Raw genomic sequence first — 27,569 nt, forward strand, 5'->3', positions numbered from 1 at the left:
TACTTCCCCCAAAATCAGCCTTCCTCTGGGGACCGAACCTCTCTGGCCTCTTTTTAGTTACTGGGGTAGCAGTCTTCCAAGCTTCGTGGCTTTCCTCTTAGGGACATTGCCGAGTGCAAAGAACTCTTTGGCAACTTGTGAGACTTACTGACCTTATTCCCCAGCAAGGTTGAAGAATTAGATGAGCTTAATGGAAAATCTCTTTATATTCCTGCAGTTAATTACTGTGCTTCAAGCATCCCTCCTCTGATTAGTGAAGGGAAGATAAAAGTTTAGGCCTTCTGCTCCTTTGGCAGTAGAGAAGCTGCTGAAACACAAGGTAATGTCAGAAGCACAAGGCCATAGGTAAGAGGCATCTCTCTCTCTCTCTCTCTCTCTCTCTCCAGCTTTCCCCAGTAATTTTACTCATTTCTAGGGGAAAAATGAGACCATCCAAATATAATTTAGGGCCTTGTTCATTGTGACCGTTAGGTCTCGGCCTGCATCCACCCTTTGAGCTAGGCCAAATCAGAAAACAGATTGTAGATGTCTCGCTGGAGATTTTACTTTATTGAAATAGACTACAGTCAGTGACAGCATTTTGAAAGCCTGCTTGAGTGAGTTGGCTGGATTTTTCTCCATTATCTTTGAGAAATCCCAGAGAACAAATAAAGCTCTCGGGAATTTGAGATGCCAAATATTGTCCCCATCTTAAAAAGAGAGAAAAGGAAGAGCCAAAAAAACTGAGGTTAATTACTCTGACATTGACACCTAAAACATTTGCAGTGAATCATGAAAACAATCTATAAACACTCTGAAAATAATGTATTACTTCCCAGATGACAGCATAAATTTATCAAAAATTAAGGCAACTATTGACATTAATTTTTTGATTAACTTCCTTATTAATAAATTGTTGGGAGTGCTGTAAATGCAACAGAGCTTGATTTCATCAAAGCATTTAATGAAATGATTGTGCCATCGAGTTATCATTGATGCTTAACAACCGCATTCTTTTCTCCTGGATGATCTATCCCCTAACCTAGTTTTTCAGGTCTTCCAACAGACATGCAATATTGCTATAATTGAGTCCATCCACCTTGCTAGTTGTACTCTTCTGCTCTTTCACCTTTCGGTATGGATTTCTTGAGAAAGCTAGTTCTTTGTGTGATGTGTCTGAAGTATAGTCAGAGTCTGTCTGGTCATCTGTACCTTGAGTGAGAACCCTGATTGATTTGTTCAATTATTGTTTTCTTGGCTATCCATGACCTTCTCAGAAGTCTTCTGTAGCACTACAGTCCAAAAGCATCAAGACTCTTTCTATCCCTACTTTCACTTCCATAGCTGAGGTGGCACAGTGGTTAGAGTGCAACGCTGCAGGCTACTTCAGCTGACTGCTAGCTGCACTTCGGCAGTTCAAATCTGACCAGCTCAAGGTTGACTCAGCCTTCCATTCTTCCGAGGTCAGTAAAATGAGGACCCAGATTGTTAGGAGCAATAGGCTGACTCTGTAAACTGCTTAGAGAGGGCTCTAAAAGCACTATGAAGCGGTATATAAGTCTATGTGCTATTGCTATACTGCCTCACAAGAAAACCATTCCCTGGACATTTGATAAAATATCCTGACCTATTAACAAACCAATTGTGTATGGGCTGGATGGCATGATAATAAAATGGACAAATATGCAGCTTAATGTTTATTCAAAGGGTACTCATTAATGGAGAGCTATATATCAACTGGGATTTCACAGCATTAATTTCTGGGACTGTAAAAAAAAACTTTTTCCCTAGCGTAGAGAAAAGGACTGAAAATGTTAATGTCATGGTTCGAGTAATGCTCCCAAACGATTCAAGGCTCTGAGGCCTTAGCTTCCTCAAAAATCCTGTTTATTGGGTACATCATATCAGCACGGTCAAAGGTGATGCTTTAATTTGAATATCTGTAGTGAAACTGATCTCCGAAGCTCCACTTTCCGCTGTGACGGCCTCCTGCAACTTTCTGTCAGTGAAAACAGAGCTTGGCCCTCCCGAGCTCTGTTTTTGCTGGCAGAGGCACCACAGGCCAGTCCTTCGCTGTTTCCAGGATGGCCCCACGGGCCTTATTTAAGTACCCCGTGCGCCGGTTCCAGCCCCCAGTCCTTGAGTTTGACACCCCTGGCCTAATAGACCCATCTAACACAATGAGTCTTAATTGTAAGAGTTGCCCTGCGGTGAGTTAGGCAGGGCATTAAATTTAAATTTAATATATAAATAAATAAGCCTGTTATTTAATTTTATTATTAATTTAATAAATAATGACCCTCAAGAATAACTCTCAGTTAATGGCATCTCTAAACTTGACACATAATCGACTTTCTGCATTTCTCTGTCTTTTTCATTTCTGCAAGGCAGTAAAAATAGTACACTCTCATTTTGTTATATTAGATACCATAAATTACAAATGATCATTTCATAATATACACCGCATTTTATAGCTTTCCACGAAGAATTTGAAGCAACTTTTCTAAGTGGTTAATATTTTCCAAGCATTGCCCTATAGGTACTATGCAATTCTTGTGTATTTTAATAAAAATAAAATTAGGTATCTGTAATTAAGGTAATCTTTCACTGAAATATTCTTTATTTCAGTGGCTTTAACACAATATTGCAGAACAGTAGCTTCCTCCACCTTACTCTTTGAAAATACAAGAATTGTTTGTACCATTGTGTACCCAAAATTGTACCCACATACAAGCTATTGCTTATTTAGACGATCAAATTTTTTAAAACTGAAATAAATGTAATCCTGTAGCCCCTAAAAGGGTATATCAAAAGGTCTTGATGGGTGTGTCCTTTAATGGATAAAGAAAAAAAAACTCTGAGTGGGACAAGAGGCCTCTCCAGAGAAACTACCCCCAAATGGGATCAGCTGGGACATATAGGAATGACTAAAGATTTGCAAATTCAAGACCCCCTCATACTTCTGTCATACCTCCAAACACAGATGGGAATTAAGCCAACCTTAGATATGATAGCATAACTTCCTCTTGTTGAAAGAAAACAGAAATGGACCCCACCTTCCCAACACGATTCAGCAGGACTTAGGGAAAAAAACCTATTTTCATTTGAACTGAGAACGACAGAGGTTTTCTGGGAGGAATAGGAAATAGGCGTGATCAAGACAGAAAAGGGTTGTGCACGGGGGAAGAAATCACATTACACTTCATCCATTTTTCCCTTTAAGTTGATTCTTTACTTCTTCTATCCACTCATATTATTCAGATGTAAATCCACTAACTTTAACTAAGAGTTGAAGGTGGGGGGGCTAGAAAATGCGAAAAAAGCCTTGGTGCCTTGCATAGATCATGTATGTGTATATTATATCCTAGGGAATGGTAATTCTATGCCACAATACTTACATCATGACAGTCTTAGAGGAGACACCCTTATATTCATTGCCTGTGTCTCTAAAGATATTAAAGTAAAGATCCTGTGGCCCAGTGGTGGAATTCAAATTTTTGTTACTACCGGTTCTGTGGGCGTGGCTTGGTGGAGGTGGTGTGGCTTGGTGGGCATGGCAGGGGAAGGATACTGCAAAATCCATTTCCACCCCACTCCAGGGGAAGGATACTGCAAAATCCCCATTCCTTCCCCACACCTGGGGGAAGGATATTGCAAAATCTCCATTCCCTCCCTACTCTGGGGCCAGCCAGAGGTGGTATTTGCCAGTTCTCCGAACTACTCAAAATTTCTGCTACTAGTTCTCCAGAACCTGTCAGAACCTGCTGAATTTCACCCCTGCTGTGGCCCCTATGACACATATGGCCTGCTAGCACCCTAATTCTAGTTTTCAAGAACAATTACAATCCCCCTCCCTCCAAAAAAGGGAATTGTTCAGATCTTTTTTTGCATTGGGAAGTGTTGGAGAACAACTGTCCCAGTTGGGAGAAGGGCTCAAACAGGGAATTAGTCTGTAAGGTCTAACATACTCACATTCTCCATCAAATGCTGTTGTACTTTATCTAGCTTTTCTGAGGAATAAGTTGTCAGTCTGGGAAGATTCCTGTGAATGGGGCACAGGACAATAAAGTAGCTAGTTTCAACTCTATATGTGGATCTGGTTGTTCAAGCGTTGGAAGGTAGTTGATGCTTGGAAGGTAGCTTAAAAGGACTTATGACACCCCTTGAACTCCCTAAATATGGATACCTCCCAAAACCTTTTTTCACCACTTGTAAGGATTTAGAGGCAAATTAAGCTGACCAGAGACCGTTGCACCAGTCTCTGTTTTAGGAGATTGACATTAAGTAATTTTATAAAAAGTTTGGTTATACCACAATTGCCCTTAACCAGGGCAGGCAAACCAAAAATAAATTGCTCACTCTGATCTAAAAAAAGAAGAAGGCAAACAGTTACAAATATCAATGTAACTGGAATATGTTTTAAAAAGACGAGACAAATGGTTCAGTCCTAAAATTTGTTATCTCAGCGGTGACACATTGTTGTAATATTGCAAAGTGGTGTGTGCTGTTTTATCTATACTTGCCACCTTTTTCCCATTACCTTTATCCAAACCAATTGTGGAGAAGTCTACAGGAGACTTAAAAAAAGAACTTTCCACAATCACAGCATTGAATGCTTTCTTGTTGACTTCATGCCCCCTTTATGTCCTTTTTTGTTTAGTTCTTTTGGGGCATTTTAAGGACATGTATAATCCAAGCAACTTTAAGTGCTTTAAAGGTGAAGTTAGATGTCAGTCTGGTGAAACTAAACTCAGTGCAAATGGGTATGTGTTCTAAGTATGTGTTCAAATCCACAAAGTCAGTACAATGCTTTGCAGAACAAACTGAATCATAAATGAGGTCATCTATATTTTAGCCAGGCATATTTCTTGCTGTTTGTGGTCATGCAGACTTAGGCAACTAGATGATTGGAATAAATAGTGTTTAGATTTATTGATTGGCATGTAAGAATCTCCAGGTTATCGGGTATATTTGATGACAAGAACCGAACCCAAAATATTTTGTAGGCAGATTCTTTATCACGAGACTAGAAATAGTCTGCTCCAATTTTCTAATATTTCAGCAATTTGTATCTATTGGGGACTGATTATACTGGATTCATCTTGCCCAGTCTACTCCCAAATCCACTCCATTTAGGAGATTCCTCTGAAGCAGAGTTGAGGGCAACTAAAGGAAAATCCACTTGCACAGTCAGAACTCTGTTGGATGCCGTCCAATGAAAAGCAGAACTTCTCTTCTGACCAACTGTTTTAAATACTTAATGTTGTTTGGCCTCTCATATGACTTATTTCATCATTATACTATTAAAAACCAAGCCAGGGTAATATTACAGTCCATCATCGTTGACTGGTGGGAGAGGTTAGCCAGCCTGGATCTGAGTAGTTGGATGCCAGGAGGAGGGGGAAAAAAAGGCAGAGCAGCATTCTTGACATAAGACAGCCAAATAAAGATACTCATTGGCACATATTTGGAGGAAAATTTATTTTTTTTCTCTCACACAGTGTTGCTAATCAAATATCTAATAGCATATCCTGAATTTTTGTTACTGATGCATGTTGGAACACGTTAGAATTACTGTAAATTGCAGCTTTGTAGGAATTGTCCCATTGGCTTTAGGCAGAGTGATTCATCCAGTAATTGTAAACAACTTTCGGTACTTCTTATACCTGGCATATTTTTAGAAATGGAGCATTAGGTTTTCATGATGCATGATCCAGTGCCTCTATGTGGCGCCTGGACAAGTGGCCACGGCTGCATACTTAATTGGGACAATCATTGTTTCCCAGTTTTTGCCAATTTATGTAAGTGGCAAGAGGTATGTGTCCCTTTCAGTGGCCTCCTCTGTAAAATGTAGGGTTGTTTTTTTTGAAAAGTATTGTATTGCACATATTTTGAGATATATAGGTAATTTTGGATGGATACAATGATATTAGCCAACCGTTTGTTTTCTTCTTTTATTTTAACCTCCAGCATTAATGTATGCAAGCATTTTTGGAAACGTATCCGCAATAATCCAAAGACTATATTCTGGAACGGCACGGTATCACATGCAGATGCTACGTGTGAAAGAGTTCATTCGCTTTCATCAGATTCCCAACCCATTAAGGCAGAGGCTCGAGGAATATTTCCAACACGCGTGGACGTACACCAATGGCATCGACATGAACATGGTATGTATGTTTGCTTCTAGCAACAATTGCACACAAACATGTAGAAAAGAAAGAAAATCAAGCTTGATGGTAATAGAAGGCTTTATTTCCAACCCTAACCACACTTAACTCTTTGTTAATTATTGTTTTCTGTGGTTTTATGTTTTCTTAGCCCTTGCCCCTAAATTGTATTGGGAGATGGGCAGCCGTATACATGGTTTTAATAAATAAATTTCAAGATGCCGTAGCATAACACTTTGGAAAACAGCCAATTTTGACTGGAGGAAGTAACCTGTAGATCTTTCAATGTCAGTTGTATACAAAATCTCTTTGACAAAGATTGCATGAGCAATTATTCTAGAATTGCTTAAAAATCAAGCCTTGCTCCATAAAATGATAACTGCTGGTTTTTTTGCTGAAAGTAACATAACTTTATACACAGTTAGTGCCAAAATATATTCCATGGATGATGGAAATACCATTCTACATGCCTTGAGGAAGATGCTTAAAGGTCAAATTATACAATATAATCTGTAATTACATATGTCCTTTTCGTTTTTTTCAATGGAAAGCCAACTCAAAAGCAGCAATTGAAAGAAGAATCCCAAAGTGAGGAGATAATTCTTCCTTTTTGTTCATTCCAGGTCATAATGCGCACTTAGCTGTTTTTCCAGAGTAGCCACTAGGGGTGTATACACACACAAAAATAAGCACATGCAATATTTTTAATTAAAAAAAAACAGGCAGAAAAATATATATCATGCTCCAATGTTCTTCTGCTTTTAACTGTCACATCCAAGGGTGCATTTCAGCAAAATCAAATATTTCCACAGATGAGAGGAGTATGCATATTCATAAAATATACAGTTTAATCCTAAATTAACTTGCTTTAAGTCTGATCCAAATGCCACCGATACTAAAGGACTTTGCTGCGGTAAAATTGATCCATCTGGTCAAGATTTGGATCCAACAAGGTGATAAAATAGTTACCAATAAAGAATAATATTTGTAGCTCAGGGTTGAAATGAGGGGTCCTTGGTACTCTCTGAGCTTGGTAGTCCAGCACTGATGATGTTACCTAATTTAGATAATGAAAAGTCTGCAAGGAAACAGCCAAGCTCAGGGAGCACCAAGGCCCCTGTCAGAGTTTGTTGCAGCACACACAATCCGACACAATTAAATAATTCTGCAGGATTCAACTTCATAAGAAAATGTCTTTATATACAATACCATTGTAGTTTTTTCCACATTGTAGAGAAGAGAAATAGCAAGTACAAACACAGCACAAAATGGAAGTACAAAATGGAGAAGGCAAAATGGAGGAGGGAGAAGCTAGTGCCCTCAAGCTTATATACAGAACAGTTAAGCCACGCCTAGGCTCTAAACTGTCTCTTATGGCCCCGTACAACAAACAGTAGGTTTCAGTTACTAAACAGCCCTCATTGGCTGAACTGTTACTATGCCCTATTCCAGTTCATGAATATACTCTGACAGACCCCTGATAAAATAATTGCATTCTAGTTTAAATAAAAAACAAATTAACAAAGTTGGAAGGAACCTTGTAGGCCATCTAGTCCATGGGTGAATGAATGAATGGAGGGAGGGAAGCCATGCCCATTTTTTTTCTCAAAATGGAGCCATTCGTTACTTTTTTAAAACAACCATCCATTTCTGAAATTGAAGCAGGTCTCCAAAGCTGTTTGCCGTACAGTCCATGAGACTTCCAAACCTCATCAGGCAAACCTACCTAAATCCTTGGGTGCATTGAAAATCACCTTTTAAACTACAATTAATGCATTTGATGTTGATATAAAGCAATGGCTCAAATGTGTTTTGATGGCCCTGTTCTTACAGTCGATCTAATCATCTACGACTCTAACCAGAGCCACGGTTTTCCATCATTGTGGGAATGCAGGCTCCCAGTTCACTTTCTTCAAGAAAAACCTAATATCCCACAAGGCCTTCTACATAAGACTGCAGTACTGACTCCTGCCTTTGAAACTATAAATGCTGCAACAAAAATCAGTTTAAACAAGATCACATGGAAGATAATTGAAGTTGTATGTTATCGTGAGCCATAAACAGAAATAGTTTCGTGGAACTGTGCAGAGTTTCATATCTGATTCCAAAAGGTTCTTTAGAAGGCCCAGGAGCATACAATAAGTGTTAACAGTTGCCTGCAAGCTTTCAAAGCAACTGCACTATTTCCTTGGACTGCACAGGAAGCGCAAAAGGCTGATGTGCAATCCTGGGTTCCTGCAAGATGAAGGAGCTACCCAGAGGTGCTGTTTTTTGGCGGCACCTTCTGGGAATCGGAACTGAAATACTGCACAACCAACACCTTCCTCCTAAGCTTACCACCTAAAAACAGCCTGCATGTTTGTCTGCAGGTACCATTCAAGGAAATAAAATATTTTAGAAGATGGACCAGTAAACTGAAAGAAAGAAAAAAGTTGAATTCAGCAGCAGGTGTACAAATTACTTTCACGAAGGTGTTGTGTTTCATTCCCTATGCTTGATTTTTGATTCCCCTGCTAATGGAATGGCTGATCTTGTGCGAGGGACTTAAAAGTTGAAAAGGGAAGAAAAATATCAAAAGGATTTTTTTTTTTTACCTACAGTGTCCTTTTTTTAAGTTGTGCTGTCAATATGAAAGAACAATATGCCAAATCAGGAAAATTCAACATCAAAAACACCCTTTGTCAGAAAACATCCTAATTTAGCCTAGTTTCTGCAACAGTTAATATACCTAGTTTACACTTCTTGCAAACAGTGAAATATACTTCTACCTCAACGTCTAAAATGGCAGAATTCACTGTTAGTGCCAACATTCATCTGATCAGAATTAATTAAAAGAATACAGTTAGTCCTCAACTTATGACCACAACTGAGCCCAAATTATTTTGTCTTGCTAAGCAAGATAATTGTTAAATGGATTTTGCCCCATTTTAGGACCTTTCTTGCCCCAGTTGTTAAATGAATCACTGCCGTTGTTAAGTTAGTAACACAGTTGTTAAGTGAATCTGGCTTCCCCATTGACTTTGCTTGTCAGAAGGTCACAAAAGGTGATCACATGACCAGGGGACACTGCACCCATCATACATAAAAACCAGTTACCAAGCGTCCAAATTTTGATCACATGGCCATGGCGATGCTGCAGTGGTCATAAGTGTGAAAAACGGTCATGAGTCACTTTTTTCAGTGCTTTTGTAACTGAAACAAAGAGTCACTAATCGAACTGTTGTAAATTGAGGACTACCTGTATCTGTAAAATGAACTATTAAAGCTCTCAGAAAATGGTTGGACAAAAGTTGCAAGATTTTATTTGACTTTTTTTTTTTTAATTTGCATTTATATCCCGCCCTTCTCCGAAGACTCAGGGCGGCTTACACTATGTCAAGCAATAGTCTTCATCCATTTGTATATTTATATACAAAGTCAACTTATTGCCCCCAACAATCTGGGTCCTCATTTTACCTACCTTATAAAGGATGGAAGGCTGAGTCAACCTTGGGCCTGGTGGGACTTGAACCTGCAGTAATTGCAAGCAGCTGTGTTAATAGCAGACTGTCTTAACAGTCTGAGCCACCAGAGGCCCATTTCAGACTTGGTCTGAAACCAGCCTATTATTTGTGAAGTTCTGTCAAAGCCATGTTTACAATACATTAAAAGAAGTGACATCTAGTTACTCCAACCAATATTGCTGAATCACTAAATATTTGTGCAGCTGAATAGTACAAGGTGTAAGATTTTGTGTATCGAAAAGCAATCTTAAACGGCTTCCCACCTCATATTCATCAATAAGCTGGGTGTGGGATGTCAGTTAACCACTCTACTTGCTATTGCATGTACGTGAACAGGTATGAGATTCCTGCTTCAAATCCAAATGCAGCAGTAAACATAATTCAGCAGCATTGTGTAATATGGTACTTCTTATGCTCATGAAATTCCGTATCTTTAGGAAAATAACCAAATGACTTTTAATGCAAGGTTGTTGTTCCAACTGTTTTTTATATGTTGTACTTATGAAAGATTTATCTTTTTCTTGTCTGCTTCATATCTTAATACATGGAATAACACCACTTACTGGTAAGAGCAGGAGGTATTTATATATCCAATTTAATTCCAGTGTAAAATTGAATATCCCATGTTAACTGTTGAGTTTAAATTTATTTTAATGATTTTTCTTTCAAATAGCTTTTTTTTTTCTTATTTAGCAATGTGATTGATAAATTGAAGGGCAAAATCAGGTTTGGGCAACCAAAAAACCAAAAAAAACCAACAACCTGAAATCTAAATTGAAAAATATTTTGAAGGTGCCATATTTATGGTCTGGTTTAGCCCCACAATTCTGAATAAAGCCATCATGCCTATCACTCTATGCTTTCAGTTGTGTTAGTGTTTTTTCACTCTCACTATGTGCATGTTAGTAGTAAACATTTTTTAAAAAATATTTCTCTTAGATCCATTTGCAGATGAGTTGAACTCACATATTCTTTCAATCATTTGAACATGCATGGTAATTGATCATGAAGAATTTCTCACCTGTCGTCAGTAGCAATTAGCAGACTTTCTGAGATTCCAAGGAAATCGTGGGAGATGTTTGTGGCCAGGATGAATTATGAAAATTGAGTCTAGTCTAGTCTAAAGAAAGATTAGTTCCTGCTGTGAAAAGTTAATTCATGCTTTGTGTAATTATACTCACTGTTAATATTATGAAGGGTTATTTAAAATGCTTTTTAAAGTGTTTATGTTATTACATTGGAATAAAAAAAATTAAAAAGGAATAAAATACTGGATTAGGTACAATAAGTTTATGAAAATAAAGCTTTATGACATACCATATTTATTATAAATAGAGAAGTTAATACTTTTTTCTTACTTTATTCCAAATGACTGATTGATCCAATGAATGGTATCTTCGAACTGAGATAGGCCAAGAATATAATTCATTATTTTTAAACACTTTTTTATTTTACTTCATCTCTCCTTTTCTTTTGTTATATATCTCAATGTAGACGACACTTTTCAAAGTTTGTGCTACCAATAACATTATGTGCATTATGTTTGGATGAACAGGATTTGGGGTTTACTTTAATCACAGTCCAAATTCTGAAAAAGAACAGATTTTTAGGTTTTCATTTGGAGGACCACTAGTGAGTAGATGACCTACCAGATGACCAATGGAAAACAAATGTCCCCGTTTTCAAAATGAAGAGAGAATGCAGGGAACTAGAGTTCAGTCTACCACAATACCTGGGAAACTCTAGAGCAGATCATAGAAAACAAAGCAAACTTATTAAAAATCATCACACAAAATTTTATCAAGGAAAAGCCTTGGCAGACTAGCCTTATTTAACAAACCTTGGGAATGCTGTATAATACCTTGATTTCACCAAAACATTTGATAAAGTATCCCACAATATTATAATTAACAAGCTATTTAATCATGACTTGAATGGCAGGCCAATTAAAGTGAATAAATGGCTGGCATAAAAGTCATTCTTAATAGGTTCTCATCAAAGATTTCTCATAAAAATAAAGTGAGATATTTAATGAGATGCATTTTTTTTTCAATCTCACATTCTGCACTATTCAGTATTTTAATGAAAAATGCTTCTCAGGTGACATAAAATTATCAAGTACTCTGGAAGACAAGTGAAATTTGGCATAGATTAGAGACATGATCTGGGGAGAAAAAATAACACAGATAGGTACAAACAAAACAAATAATGTATTTAGGAAATAGGACTAAGACAGACAAATATAAGCTGAGGAATGCCTGTCTGATAACAGCACCTGTAAAATTCATTTTGGAACAATGATTGACTGCAAACTGAAGGTGAATCAATTGCGTGAAGAACGTAGAACCGTAGAAACCAACGGTTTCCAAAACACCAGAAGAAATACTTCCACTTTGTTCAACACTGATTAGACCCCACCTATGTATCATATTTTTAAAAAGCATTAAAGAAGAATTCCGCCAAACCGGAACAAGTATTGAGAAGGGCAATGAGCCTGATCAGAAAACTACAAATTAATTCCTGTGAAGAAAGACTGAGGAAACTAAGGGAGGAAATGATAGCATTCTTCAAATACTACAAAAACTGCTGTACATTTCATTACCAAACTAGATTACATCATCAGTGTCTGATGACGTTAACCTATTTTGATAATGAAACATCTACAAGGAAATAACCAATCTCAGAGAACACCAAGGATCTCACAATGGGAACTCTCCTCCCATACTGATAACTTTCTAGAGGACTTGAAGATCTACCTTTCTTCCAGGTCTTAAGCTAAAGTGGTTGGAACTTCTTATGAGTACTGTGTTGGCTGGATGCGTCATCTTGCTTTTTATCTGCTGTTGCTTATTTAGATTTTTTTTTAACTGTTGTACCATTTTTGAATGGCATTGTATTTTATTTTCTTTGTTAAATTGTGAGCTGCGTTTGGAGTCAGGTGGGCCTAAATCAAAGAAATGCAAAAACATTTGCACTTCTCCTTCTAATTCTCTGTCGGTATATCAGATTGAGTTTATTAGAATTCCAATTCACTTTGGTTCATTTTGTCTACTTTGCTGTATCCATTTAGCATTGATTAGTTTGCATGCTGTTCGTTATAAAGACACAATCTGGAGGAGAGTCATATGTGTGTTTCCTTTCCTAATTTTCATTCTTTCATGGTCTTCCATACATCAAGTCAACCAAACTGATATTACTGATATTTAATCTTTTTAGGAAGATTAAAATGTAAAATACACTTTAGCAGATTCTGAACATATTTTATTTTTTTTAAATGTTAGTGGAATGCCTTAGTCATGCTGGTTTGTGAATTCTTTTATATAATAGATAGAGCAATATCCATTATAATTCATAATTTTGACCCACCTTTGCTACTTAGAAATTTCTTTATACACTTACCTATGTGCTGAATGATGTACAATAGCTCAATTTTACATTACCCAATTTAGCCTTGTCTGATTTTCTGAGTATATTCCTATAAAATGATATTTATGTTTCAAAAGGCTTAGATAACCGTCTTTTGATGCCAAAAGGCTCTCTGGTATGGTATGATGCAAAAATAACAAAGAATAATAAGTTATCGTAAAGTTTAATGTGGTCAAACTAGTGAACCCTCACAAATATCGAAGAGAAAAACCACACTGGGTGACAATTGAAATGATAAGTCGGGGGGAAAATGATGGTCATTGGAATGCTTGTATTTATACTTTTATGACTGTGTCACATCATCCAGATTTTGAAGGCAAATAGGAGTTACTGAGATGACTCTTTATCAGTACTAAAGTACCTTCTCTGTTAAAAAGAAGAACTGATAAACTTGTTGAATTTCACAGCTAAATCACCCAATAAATAATTTTCACCTTGCTGCCTAAGGCTGCACTCCTAAGCATTCTATTCTGAGTGAAAGCCCATAGAGATTGGATAGGGCTTATTAACAAGTAAATATGAGTGTTTACTTCAAATACTACAATCAAATCAATGTCATTTGGAAAACAGACCATTTGATTTATGGGAAAATTTATGAAGAAGACTTAAGAAAAACCCCAAGATTTATTATATGATAAGAATGCAAATATTTTGTGACACTTCTGGTAGATAGTACACTGTTTAAGATTCAAGCCCTTTCTTCTAGCTTTCACCAGTTCTGTGGATGTCACTACTGGAAGGCAGTAGAAGAACACTGAAATAAAATTCAAAGTAAATGTAATTCCTTATGAGAGATTCCTTTTAACTATTCTTCCTTTCTTTTTTATTAACTTACAAAGTAAGCTATATTTTTACCTCAGTGTATAACTGAATTTTCATCCTTTGAGCATTATGTAATGTCTGCCTTCATCTCCATCATCACCTTCTATATGCCATCTTCCAATTTTGCAGAATCAGATACAGATGGAATGAAGAGTCAGATATTATTACCTCTGATATTTTCAGTTTTGTCACTGAATCAGCCTTCTAAATACTGGCAGTCAGACAGACAGATTTAAAAAAATGAATTTCCTCTGCAATGCAGTGTTGTTACAACAGAGAAATAAGGTTGTATTGAGCTTAATAGCAATGATACAATCCTTATTTGAAGTATAAAAAACAATGAACTGTTCTAAAGAGTGCTAAAATATGCGCAAAGGCTCTGCTTTCCTCTCTTCAAATAGCATATATTGATCCATACAATCTATTTCTCATAAAATCAGTATATATATACAGTTTCAATGGCAAATGCTTTCTGCAAGCCCTAAAGAAAGAATTCACTGCCCGAAGAGGTTAGGATTTCTTTTTCCATTTCTGTCTTCTTCTGTGAAGTCACCTGTCTAAAAAACATTTCTACTTAGAGTCGCTGTAATCTAAATTATCTTTTCCCTCCTGATTCTGTACTCTTTTTCATCTGACTATCTTGTGCTAATTACAATATGTACCCATGGAATGTGGTAGGCTGGGTCTTTTGGGCTCCTATAAAGGGACTCCCAACCCTTCTCCACAACCCTACTGTTTTTCTACCCACAACTCAGAAGAAGATGCTACTGCCAACCAGGGGTGAAATGCTCCCAGTTTGGACCGGCTCGCACGATCCGGTAGCGATGGTGACTGCTGGTTCGGAGGACCGGTAGCAAAAATCCCTGGCCCCGCCACCCCCGCCTCTGCTGAGCCACACCATCAGCAGAGGTTTTTGAGTTTTTTTTATTTTTAAAAGCCGGTTTTTCTTCAGCCAAAACATGCCTTTAAAAGTAAAAAAAAGCCTTTGAGGATCCCACCCCTCAGCTGAGATCGGCAGAGCCTTTAAACTTTAAAAAATAAATTTAAAGTCTCCTCTGGCGATCTCACCTGAGTTCCTCATCAGCAAAACCTTACTTGTACTCTTACTTGTAGAAAACATATTTTCTACAAATAAGAGTAGAGATTCTAAGGCACTTACCTGATTACTGATGAATGCATGGCTTTTTTCCCAGCCTGAAAGCAGTTTCACTTTCAGCCCAGACAGAATCAATTGCTTAGCTAATCTATTTCCTCAGTGATCAACTAATGCTGGCTGGCTTTCCTGGCTGAGGAACTCTGGGAATTGAAGTCCACAATAAAATAAAATAAAATAATAAAATAAAATATTTGTGCAGCTTTCTGAGATTTGGTGTGTTTTTGTAGTGTTTCACTCTAACTACACAAACACACAAAATCTCACAAAGCTGTATCTGGCATTTTGTGTGTGTGTGTGTGTGTGTGTGTGTGTGTGTGAGTTGTGTGTATGTAAAGTGTGAAAGTTGGTTTTTGAGCTTTTTGTGACTGTGTGAAGTGTGAAGTGCAGCTGCTTTTACATTGCGTGTGAGTCAGTTGTGTTGTGTAGTGTAGTGTTGTGTGTGTGTGTGTGTAAAGTGTGAAAGTTGGTTTTTGGTACCTCTTATTGTTTTTTATACTTTGTTTATTATTTTTATTATTTATTGTTATTGGCCATGCCTACCCAGTCATCTGACCACCAAGCCACGCCCACCAATTAAGCCATGCCCACAGAACCGGTAGGGAAAATTTTTAGATTTCACCCCTGCTGCCAACCCTTTCCCAATAAAAATCCCTCTCTGCCCTGTTTACTTGGAAGGAATTGCGTGGTTTTGGTCTGTGTACCACTGAAAAGGAAGAGAAACGTTATCTTAATCCTATGGTTCTTAAGCAGAATTCAAACAAACAGTAAAAACTTTGTAAGATGTTCGGGAGAGAGGAGAACTTAAAATAAGAAGATTACCGGTTTTGTGGAGCTCTGGAGAGAAGAGGTGATGGAGAAATTTAGGAGGGAAGGTTTGAGGCCCCCCCTCCTTCTGGGGAACAGTGGTGGCGTCCAGCTTCCGCCTTCACTATGAGAATTTTGATGACATCACTTCCCTTCGGCTTCCTGGTTGACTAACTGTACTCTGGACTCGTTGCTCCTGTGAGTGCCCCCTGGTGGATCCGGAGGAAATTACAAGGATACTGTGCCTGCCTGAGGATTTTGTATTTTTTTTTCCTTAATGGCAAAAGGTCAGAGACCAACTACTGGAGAGATGGAGAGAATTTTGGAAAAGTTATCTAATATGGACAAGAAATTGGATGAAATAAGAGCAGAAATTGTGACTATCCAAAAGGATTTAAAGGATACTCAACAAGTTTCAGCAGAAAACAAGCAGAAAGTGGAAGGTTTGAGGGTGAGATGCGGGCAGTGCAGAAAAGAGAGGAGACGACAGGCAATGCTGTGCTTGGACTACAGATGGATAAAATGTCTTATTTCCTTAGGTTTCAAAATTTGGAAGAAGTGGACCAAGAAGACTTGAGAGATGTTGTGACTAAATTGTTGGGAGAATTTCTTGGGAGAGGTGTTGATTTCATGAATTGGGATGTGGATCGAGTTTATAGAGTTAATTAGCAATATGCACGCACGCATGCAGTTCCTAGAGAGGTTCATGTCAAATTTGTGAGAAGAGAGACGAGAGATGAAATTCTTAGAAAACATAGGAGTGGGGCACTGATTTACAGGGGCAGGGAGATAGCCATTCTGAGGCAGATTCCCAGACAGGTACGTGAAAAAAGAAAGAAATATTATTTTTTGTCAAGCAAATTGTACCAGAAGGGAGTGGGCTTCAGATGGCTGATGCCAGAGGGATTGATGATTTTCCGGGAGGGCATTACGAAAAAAATCAGTACAATTGGGGAGGCTACGGCCTATGTGGAGGAACACAAAGCCTTCCTGGAATCAGATGACCCAGGAATTGAAGAAGGGAGGTTAGAGATCATGGGGAGGAAGCGGCTGCCGCTGTTGCGGCCCTGGAGTTGGGTCAGGCTGAACCCAGAGTTCTGAGATCTAAAACTAGGAAGTGATAAAGATATTTGGGATTGTGTTGGTTTTCCTTACTCTCCTTTGTACGATATTCTGTTTATTCTTGACTCTTCTTTATTACGTATTTAAAATTTGTAAACTTAGCTACTTCGTGTCACCTGCTTGCCATATGGCTGTTGTATGTGTTAAAAAATTTGAGTAAAATTCTTATTTTAGATAAGAAAAATGAAAATTTACCATACCTGAAATGTATTTGTATAAACCTTTTTTGACTAATAAAAACTTTTTGAATATAAAAAAACTTTGTAAGATGGGGTGGGAGACAGAAAAGGGGATTTAGGTCTTTGCATCTCATCTTTTTTTAAAAAAAAAAAGTTTTATTTTAACATTTATATCCAATAACCTATTTAATGTACCATCATATACAATTAATCGGACCTGCCCGGTCACCACCCCCTTCCTTAACTCTCTTCCCTTCTCTACCTTCTTCTACTTTCCACAACCATCCTCCCCCTCTCTTATCTACATCCTCTCCTTCTTCCTCCCTACTCCTTTCTTCTCCCTCTTCTATCCCTCTTCCTTCCTTTCCTCTTCCTCCTCTTCTCTTTCCTACCTCCTTCTGTCTTCTACTTCCTTCTTTCCCGTCATTCTGAAGTGGTAGCCAGACAGCTCCGATCTTACATTAATTATACTTCTTCAATCATCTTTGTACATTAACCATCAATCCATTTTCTACCCTCATCCCCCCTCCCCCTCCCTTCCCCTTCCTCCCCCCACCCCCCAGGACTTCCCAGAACCGAATACAGGGTATAAAACTAACAACAAAAATTAAAATATAACACAAATCATAATCCATAGTCACTCCTTAAAACCTCAACTCCCCTTCCAGAAACAAAGAAAATACATTTCTTCCAATCCATTATATATCAGACCATTCCACTCCTAGAGTTCTCAGAAATTTCCGATTGTGTTAGTGTTTGTTCTTGAATAAAGTACATAGTTTTTAATATCCAACCTTCATCAATCAATATCAAAACAACATTCCATCTTCCAATATTCACCAAGGGTTCTTCTAAAATGTCTTTCTTCCTTAAGCAGTCTCTCAAAAATAGTTCATATTTCCAACTTAATTTCTTAAATTTTTCTGTCCAACCTTCAAGGGTAAACAATAGTCCATCTTTTCACATTTGACATTTATATACATCAAATAATATTACAAATATCCAATATATCAATTGTAATAATTAAAATCTTCACTTTACATTGCTTATATCAAATAACATTAAAATTACACCTATAACTTATCCAAAATATATATTTTAACAATTAAATTCTAATTAGCCATATAACAACATTACATCCATCTCTTAAATATAATATTTAATCCATATTCCTAAATTTTACTATCTATCCTCCAAAGTTAAACAATATTCCATCTTCCTATTCCTTTATACCTCAAATATATCAAATAGTACCCCTAAAATTACACATTTATATCCAAAATAAATCATTTACAAAAATTAATCATAATCATATATAATAGATTTAAACATTCTCCTTCCCCTTCTTCTGTCTTACACATTTTCCACCATCTATTCACCATTCAACTTAACATCTATTAATAAAGAGTTCCCAATCTTTAATACATTAGTGTAGAAATCTCGTGCTTTACAAACTGTATTGAGAAAATACTTTCTTCCTTTATAATTCACTGTTAAACCAGCTGGAACCTCCCATCTAAAATATATCTGATGTTTCTTAAGCTCATCCACTAAAAAGGCAAATTCTTTTCTCTTTCTTAACATTTTAGGAGGAATTTCCTTCATCATTATTATATCTTGTCCTAATATTTGAAATTTATTTTATAAAATGCTTGCAAAATTCCATACCTAATCTTCTTATTTGTAAAATAAATAACCACATCTCTCGGTAAACACTTCTGCCTTGCCAACCAAGAATTAACACGATAAATTTTTTCAATATTAACTTCAAAATCTTCTGGTTCCACTCCCTCTATCTGAGCAAAGGCCTGAATAAAAATCTCTTTCAAATTTTCCTCTTTATATTCTCTTAAACCCTTACCCTTATAGCATATTCCATTAATTTATATTGTAATATAACCCTTTCTTCATCTGCCTTATCTACCTTAACCTGAATATCATCTATTTTATTTTCTAAATTCAAATTAATTTGAACTTCATCTATTTTCCTTTGCAAATCTAAATTAATTTGGTTAAGTTCATCCAGTCTTTCTTCTGTCTGAATACTAGATAACAATAATGGGTAATTGATTCCTTTAATTTTTTCATCTCCCTCCTCTGCTCTTCCACCATATCTTTAAAATCCAGTATTTCTTTCTCCATTTCATTAAATTTTTGATCTATTTCTGAAAGATGAGCCTCCATAAGCTCCTGTAAAAAATTCCTTAGACTGTCTTTAATATCTTCTTTCAATTTCCGTATCTGAAGTGAAGAAATTTCCAATATTTTAGAAGTGGTTAAATCTCTTTACTTAAAGGCCATTTTAAAACTAAGTAATACCAAGAAGAAAAAAAGAGAAAAAAAAGAAAAAAAGAAAAAAATAATTTCAATAAACTTTTTTTCTTAAACACTGTAAGAAAAAGTCTTTGCATCTCATCTTATGCCCTTACCCGCTAAGCAATATCAATAGCACTTAGACTTATATACTCCTTCATAGTGCTCTACAGCCCTCGATAAGCGGTTTACAGAGTCAGCACATTGCCCCCAACAATCTGGGTCCTCATTTTACCGACCTTGGAAGGATTGAAGGCTGAGTCAACCTTGAACCTGGAGCTATCTGAACTGCCAAACTGCTGGCAGCTGGCGATCAACAGAAGTAGTCTGCAGTACTGCACTCTAACCACTGCGCCACTGCAGTTCATTAGCTTGGAAGCTTGGAAAATATAACTGGGAGGGAATACATGTGCGCTAAAGGCTATTCCTTCTTTCTCCCCCCCCCCCGCCCCCGGAGTGAAAGCCACTGATTCATTCAGCATTCAACCCTTGATCGTGCTCATCAAAACCAAAAAAAAAAAAAACCCATGGAAGGAAGTTGAGAAGCAGGAAAGAAATTATTTTGGAAGAGAGTGATTTCATCCTCCATGCCCACAGCCAGAATGTTTCATAAACAGACCCAAAATAAAATTCTCCAACTCCAACAATACCAGTCCATAAAATAAGTTACTCCCCAGAGCCCCTCTCTGAGAGAAAAATATGAATAAATAAATATCTTTCCTTTAAATGACCCTGCAATCCCTTGCATTGGGTGGAGTAGGGGCGACTGAATGGAACTGAGCATTATTTTCTCTTTGCACCCAGAAAGAGAAATATCTGCCGCTACCTTGAGGTTTTCTTTAGAAATTCATTCTTGGTGGATTTCTCTATGGCTTTGTTTGGATTGACAGGTGTAGATTTTCCTTTAACGTTTTTAGTGTCTGAATCTCCGGCTAATCTCCCATTCCCAACATCACTACTGCAGTTAAATAAATGTGTGTGTGTGTGTGTGTGTGTGTGTTATGTATATGCATATGTATATGTATATGTATATGTATACGTGTATAGGTCTTTGGTTATTCGGGTTTTCTCCCGCATAAAATTGGAAGTGTCTTGGTGACGTTTCGACGAAATCCCATTCGCCATCTTCAGGCTAGGTGTTTACAGCTTCATGCTTCTAGGAGAAATGTGTGATCGCAGCTGTTTCTTCCTTTTAACTGTTAGTGGGGGTTTGAACTGATTGGTTGGGAGCTTGGCTGTGTTCTGATTGGGTGGAGGTGTGTTCTGATTTGTTTTGGGGGTTTGGCTGTGCTCTGATTGGATGGTGGGGTTGGCTGTGCTCTGATTGGATGGGGGTGTGTTCTGTTTGGGGGGGGCTTGGTTGTGCTCAGGTTGGTCTGAGATGCAGGAGGATTTGAGTTGGTGAGCTGCATTGCTGTTGTTTGGCTTCGCATTCGTGGTCGTGCTACAACTTCATGGTGGGTGTCAATCTGCTGCATGTATGGATTGGATGGGTTTGAAATGGCTAATGATGCAGCTACGGTCTGGCTTCTGGTCTGTGGTCGTGCTTCCTGATCAGTGTGGGTTTGGGTCTGCTTTCTGGGTGGATGTGTGGTGGTGACATCCTGTGTGGATCTCGTGAGTGTGGATCTGGTGTCATTCCTCGTGTTAGGGACTCGTTTGTCAATAAGGGCGGGTTTCCAAATAGCTGGTAGGCGGGAGGTATCATCTCATTTATTCATGCTGTGTGGGCGTTTTTCTATCTCAATGGCTTCTCTGATTGTTCTGTTGTTAAAGTGTTCAGTTTTGGCGACAGTTCTGGTATTTTTAAAATCAATTTTATGTCCTGTGGCTTTAAGGTGTTGGACCAGGGAAGAAGTTGTTTCCTCTTTTTTGACTCAGTTCTTATGTTCTTCAATGCGTGCACTTATTCTTCTGTTGGTTTGTCCGATGTATGTGGTGCTGCAGGCGGTGCATGGGATTTCATATACTCCTTGATTTTTTAACTCAATTTTGTCTTTGGGGTTTCTTAGGATGGTGGATATTTTTCAGTTTGTGCAGAATGCTGTCTTCATGTTGTGTTTATGGAGGATCTTGCTGATTCTGTCTGTGGTACCTTTTATATATGGGAGGAGGGCTTTGCCGTTTTCTTGTTCTCTGTCTTGGATTTTAGTGGGGGTTTCTTTATGGATTAGTTTGGTAATCTTATTTCTTTGGAATCCATTGGATGTTAGTACGTTTGTGAGAGTGTGTAGTTCGGTTTTTAGGTGTTGTTCATCAGCTAAGCGTTTTGTTCTGGAGATGAGTATCTTGGCTATGCAGTTGATCTGTGCTGGGTGGTGATGTGAGAGTGCGTGCAGATAGTGGTTTGTGTGTGTTTTCTTCTGGTAGATGGTGTGTTCTAGGGAGCCATTGGATTTCCTGTAGAGTAAAACATCCAGGAAGGGAAGTTGCTTGTTAGCTTCTGTTTCCATGGTGAATTGTATTTTGGGGTGTAGGCTGTTGAGGTGTATGAGGAAGTTGTCCAGTTTTTCTTTCCCGTGTGGCCAGATTATGAAGGTGTCGTCTACGTATCTGAGCCAGAGTTTGGGTTTGTGGTCAGATTTTTCTAGAGCTTGGGTTTCAAAGTGTTCCATGTAGAGGTTTGCAATGACAGGTGAGAGGGGTGATCCCATGGATGCTCCTTCTGTTTGTTTGTATTTTTGTCCATTATAGATGAAGTATATGTTGGATAGGCAGTGATTGGTCAGATCTAGGATGTGATTGGGGGGGTTATATTTGTTTTGGATGGCTGTTAAGGCTTCTTTGATTGGCACTTGGGTGAAGAGGGATATGACATCGAAGCTCACGAGTAGATCGCTGGGCTGTAAGTTTTGTTTCTTTATGATCTCTATGAACTGGAATGAGTTTTTTACGTGTGAGGTGATGGATTCTGCTTTTTTAACGTGTGAGCTGTAATTTTTTACATGTGAGGTGATGGATTCTGCTTTTTTACGTGTGAGCTGTGATCACACATTTCGCCTAGAAGCACGAAGCTGTAAATACCTAGCCTGAAGATGACGAATGGGATTTCGTCGAAATGTCGCCAAGAGACTTCCAATTTTACGTGGGAGAAAACCCGAATAACCAAAGACCTACATACAAACACCTGCGAAAACCTCAGAAAATATATTTTTTTAAATTTTTTTTTAATTTGCATTAATATCCCGCCCTTCTCCGAAGACTCAAGGCGGCTTACACTATGTTAAGCAATAGTCTTCATTCTATTTGTATATTTATATACAAAGTCAACTTATTGCCCTCAACAATCTGGGTCCTCATTTTACCTACCTTATAAAGGATGGAAGGCTGAGTCAACCTTGGGCCTGGTTGGACTAGAACCTGCAGTAATTGCAGGCAGCTGCTGTTAATAACAGACTGCATTAGCAGTCTGAGCCACAGAGGCTCATATATGTATGTATATGTATGTATGTATGTATGTATGTATGTATGTATGTATGTATGTATGTATGGTACAGCATGGTTTTTGGTAATGGCAGAGCCATTACAATCAATGCAATTTACTTTCTTATAAAAGTGCTTAAGACTACAGCCTTCCTTACTCATCTTTTGCCGTTTAACATTTGCAAATACGCACTCCCTAAAAGAGTAGGTCAGCCCTACTCTTGATGTGGAAGATGTGGAAGCTCTAACTTATGCCCTCATCACCATCAGAATAAACTACTGCGGTGTTCTCTGCATGGGAGTCCCCCTGAAGACCACTCAGAAAGTGTAATTGGTCCGAATACAGCTGTCCGTGCTGGCAAGTGAGACCTTCTGCAGCCATATATCATCCAAACTGCAGGCACTGCATTGGCTTTCAAGAGATTTTTCTGCATACTGTAAAAGTGATGGCTTTAACCTTGAAAGTTTTCATGATTTGTCTCCCGGATACCTATATGACTTCCTTATCCAGATAGCCTGGATCCAGTCAATATACTCCTCCTAGTTAGGAATGCTGTGTATCCCTTGTATTAAAAAAAATGAGATCATTAGTGATCCGTAGCCAGTGTTTCTCAATGATCAAGTCCTTCTCCTGACCCCTGTGCTTATTTGAAAAGCAATGAAAAGAGAACTGTTTCAGATCGCTTTTAAGAGATGATGTCACCTGGAATTGAGTAGGATTATCATTTTAGCTGCAATAATTTGATATTTTTTTGTAATTATATTGTGCCTTGTGTTTTATTACAAATAAAAAGCCATCTTAAAACACAAGAGTGATATACCGATGTGATAAATACACCCAAATACTCTGTAAGAAAAGAGGTCTTTTAATGGGAAACATAACTTTACAAAATGTCCAGTATTTTATGTCATTTGTGGGATCAATTCTAAACATCCATACATTCAGTTGAAACCAATGACAACTGAGCAAAGGTTTAAAAAAAATCATGCTGCTAGAATTTGTCTGGTTGTCTACAATTGAATAAAGAATAAATAAGATTATGTTGCTGGAGAAGTTTATAATCCCAAATACTGATACCTTAATTATCAATTTTTTAGGATCAGGCTATTAAAAAAAGTACAGATTAATTGCTTAGTGAAGCAGAACCAAGTTAATTACATCTGTTGTTTATTAGATATAGCTGACTTCTAGCTGCCTAAGAAGTCTCTCCTAGTTTGAAGTTATTTCTTCCCTTTTGCCAATTTTGCCCGCGGTGATAACGTTCTGAGCAGGAATGCCATTGAGGGCAGATGAGATGAGAAGGAAAAAACAATAGGGTTGGGGAATCGCATTTGTTTCTTTTGGATTTTAAAGTGAGATTACGTAATGTTGCCTTCAAGGAGGTTGCACTTGCCTGAATTTTGCAATGCAATTCTCTATTCGAAGAGCAATGTGTAAAAAGATTACAAGAATCATGGCAAGTCTAGCATCCAATATAAAATACTCAGAAAAAAAGTGTGTGTGTGTGTGTGTGTGTGTGTGTGTGTGTGTGTGTGTGTGTAAAACAAAAATAAAGATTTTATATTTAATAAAACTATTAGCAAAATAATTACACATAATAATTTCACATTCATATATCCCAAATATCAAGAAAAAAGTTGCAGGAAAGTTAAGTGAATTTTCAAGTCAAGAAGCATATCTAAAATTTAAGGAAAGGTGAGATAAACCAGTTTTTGCAAAGATGAGAAACTAAAAGCAACTGTGCTTCGGGGCCCATTTTATTACTTCAGTGGAGTGCTCATGCTTTGGATTATTCCATTGGTTCTTTAGCCTTAGGATAGAAAGGGATTAGAAAGTCCTTAGGAGCTTGTCATAAACAGTTGAATGGATCCAATATGCAAGGCCCTTTTTTGTTTGAAAGGGTGCTTGAACTCTAAAAATACAAAACTCATTGAGTTGGATCCATGTTTTTCTGGACTGAACCAGACTGAATGTCTTCTGCAAGTAGAAGATCATTTTCAACTGTTTTTTTCTCTGCTTTATAGCCTTTACATCCAGGAGTGGTATACACTTACTTTCCGTACTGGTTCACAAATCTGATTGCGCGCGCATGCTCTCACTTCGCTTGAACGCGCCCCGTCCACACATGGGCCCGGCCTTCCGCACATGCACTTTGCTGGCATGCACGCCTTCCGCATATGCGCCCAGCATCAAAAATGTGTCTAAATAGGATGGCATAGAGCCAGGGTGGGTAGGCAAGCCCACCTGCGATTTCCGCTATTGGTTTGAACGAACCGGTCCGAACCGGCTGAATACCACTTCTGCTTACGTCTCCTGAAAATCTATATTAGGCTTGTTTTGTAATGATACAAGAGTTGGTGCTGGAGACTTAAGGAGAAAAGAGTTATTGGGGAAAGCATCAGAGTCCTTCCTTTAGCAGGAATGGGGGAGGGGAAGAGAGAGAAAGAAGGGCTTTTTATTCTTAGCGGAGTCCTTCAGGTTCCAGAGTCAGAACTCAGTTATCACAACACATACAGGTAGTCCTCGACTTATGACCACTACTGAGACTAGAACTTCGGTTTCTAAGTGATGCTGCCATTAAGTGAACCAGGACCGATTTGAAGACCTTTTTGATAGAATCATGAGGTAAATCGTGCGGCTGTTCAGTGAATCTCCCTCCCTCCCATTGATTTTGCTTGTCAAAAGCCCTCTGGGAAAGTTGTAATGGCAATCGTGTGACCTGAAGATGCTGCAACCATTGTAAATAAATGCCAGTTGCCAAGCACCCCAATTTTGATGACATGACCCACGGCCATTGCAAAAAAGTTACAAGTATGAGGCTTGTCAATAACAGTCAGGTTTTTTTTTTAGCACCGTCATAACTTTGAATGGTTGTAAAATGGATGGTTGTAAGTCAAGGACTATCTGTATACAAAAACAGTGCATTTTTTTTAAAAAAGGAATCTTGAGTGTGTTAAACCTGTAGAAATTTCACCGTGTCATGTTTCTTGTTTCCTGAACTTGGAAATGGCCATCCTGGCTCTAAGACTTTAAATTGTGCAACTTTTATATCATTGGTTTTTTTTGTTGTTGTTGTTCTTTTGCAGCACAAGTCTAATTTATGTAAAGTCATTTCCTAATTCATAGCTTTGCTTCAATGAAACAATTTTCTCCTGTCAAAAGTAACATCCCTCCATCTCTTGCTTGTTAGAACTGGAGGAATAGGATCAATGTTTTGGTTATGAGTCCATAAATGACTGCACACAACTTTGTTGTGCTGAAATGGAACAAAAACTTAGAGATTTTAAACACTGGAATTATATTATTTAATTAATACGCAATTAAATATACATGAACAGATGAAAGTATCAAATCTCTTTAAAGGGAGAGATAGATGAAAAATCTCATTCTATTTGGGTCACAAGCTGCAAAGTACTTCTTCTCCGCTTTTGCACTTCTGTTGAGCTCTCCTTCGTAATAGACAGGTGATATAGGGAAGAAAGGAAGAGGTACAAGATTCAGATCGTGCAGCTTTTGTTTGAGTGGGAATTGCAATCTCTTTCTTCTCAGGAACACAGCTCTGCCTTTGGAGAGCCAGCAATGAATGCTGTTTTAGAACTTTGAATATATATATATATGTAGGTCTTTGGTTATTCGGGTTTTCTCCTTCTTTGATTGGTATCCCTGACAGCTTTGATTGGTATTCCTTGACAGCTATCCAAAACAAATATAACCCCCCCAAGCACATCCTAGATCTGACCAACCACTGCCTATCCAACACATACTTCATCTATAACGGACAAAAATACAAACAAATAGAAGGAGCACGCATGGGATCACCCCTCTCACCTGTCATTGCCAACCTCTACATGGAACACTTTGAAACCCAAGCACTAGAAAAATCTGATCACAAACCCAAACTCTGGCTCAGATACGTAGACGACACCTTCATAATCTGGCCACACGGGAAAGAAAAACTTGACAACTTCCTCACACACCTCAATAGCCTACACCCCAAAATACAATTCACTATGGAAACAGAAGTTAACAACCAACTTCCCTTCCTAGATGTCTTAGTCTACAAGAAACCCAATGGCTCCCTAGGACACACCATCTACCAGAAGAAAACACACACAAACCGCTATCTGCACGCACTCTCACACCACCACCCAGCACAGATCAACTCCGTAGCCAAGACACTCATCTCTAGAACAAAACACTTAGCTGACGAACAACACCTAAAAACCGAACTACACACTCTCACAAACGTACTAACATCCAATGGATTCCAGAGAAATAAGATTACCAAACTAATCCAAAAAGAACCCCCCATTAAAATCCAAGACAGAGAATAAGAAAACGGCACAGCCCTCCTCCCATATATAAAAGGCACCACAGACAGAATCAGCAAGATCCTCAAAAACATAACATCAAGACAGCATTCTGCACAAACTGAAAAATATCCACCATCCTAAGAAACCCCAAAGACAAAATTGAGTTAGAAAATCAAGGAGTATATGAAATCCCATGCACCGCCTGCCCCACCACATACATCGGACAAACCAACAGAAGAGTAAGTGCACGCATTGAAGAACACAAGAACTCAGTCAAAAAAGAGGAACCAACTTCTTCCCTGGTCCAACACCTTAAAGCCACAGGACACGATATTGACTTTAAAAAGACCAGAACTAT

At 38.0% G+C, this 27,569-nt stretch overlaps 1 protein-coding gene across 1 annotated transcript in view; it reads left to right on the top strand.

Annotated features, from left to right (window-relative positions):
* The window catches only part of KCNH7 (potassium voltage-gated channel subfamily H member 7), a 408,359-nt gene that overhangs the window by 333,282 nt on the left and 47,508 nt on the right, over positions 1-27,569 (top strand). Inside the window, exon 9 of the mRNA XM_058191645.1 lies at positions 5,950-6,149. Within this exon, the coding sequence (XP_058047628.1) occupies positions 5,950-6,149 (200 nt within the window). The remainder of the gene's footprint in view (positions 1-5,949; positions 6,150-27,569) is intronic.

This window comes from Ahaetulla prasina, chromosome 1 (assembly GCF_028640845.1).
Source record: "Ahaetulla prasina isolate Xishuangbanna chromosome 1, ASM2864084v1, whole genome shotgun sequence".
Taxonomy (NCBI): Eukaryota; Metazoa; Chordata; class Lepidosauria; order Squamata; family Colubridae; genus Ahaetulla; species Ahaetulla prasina.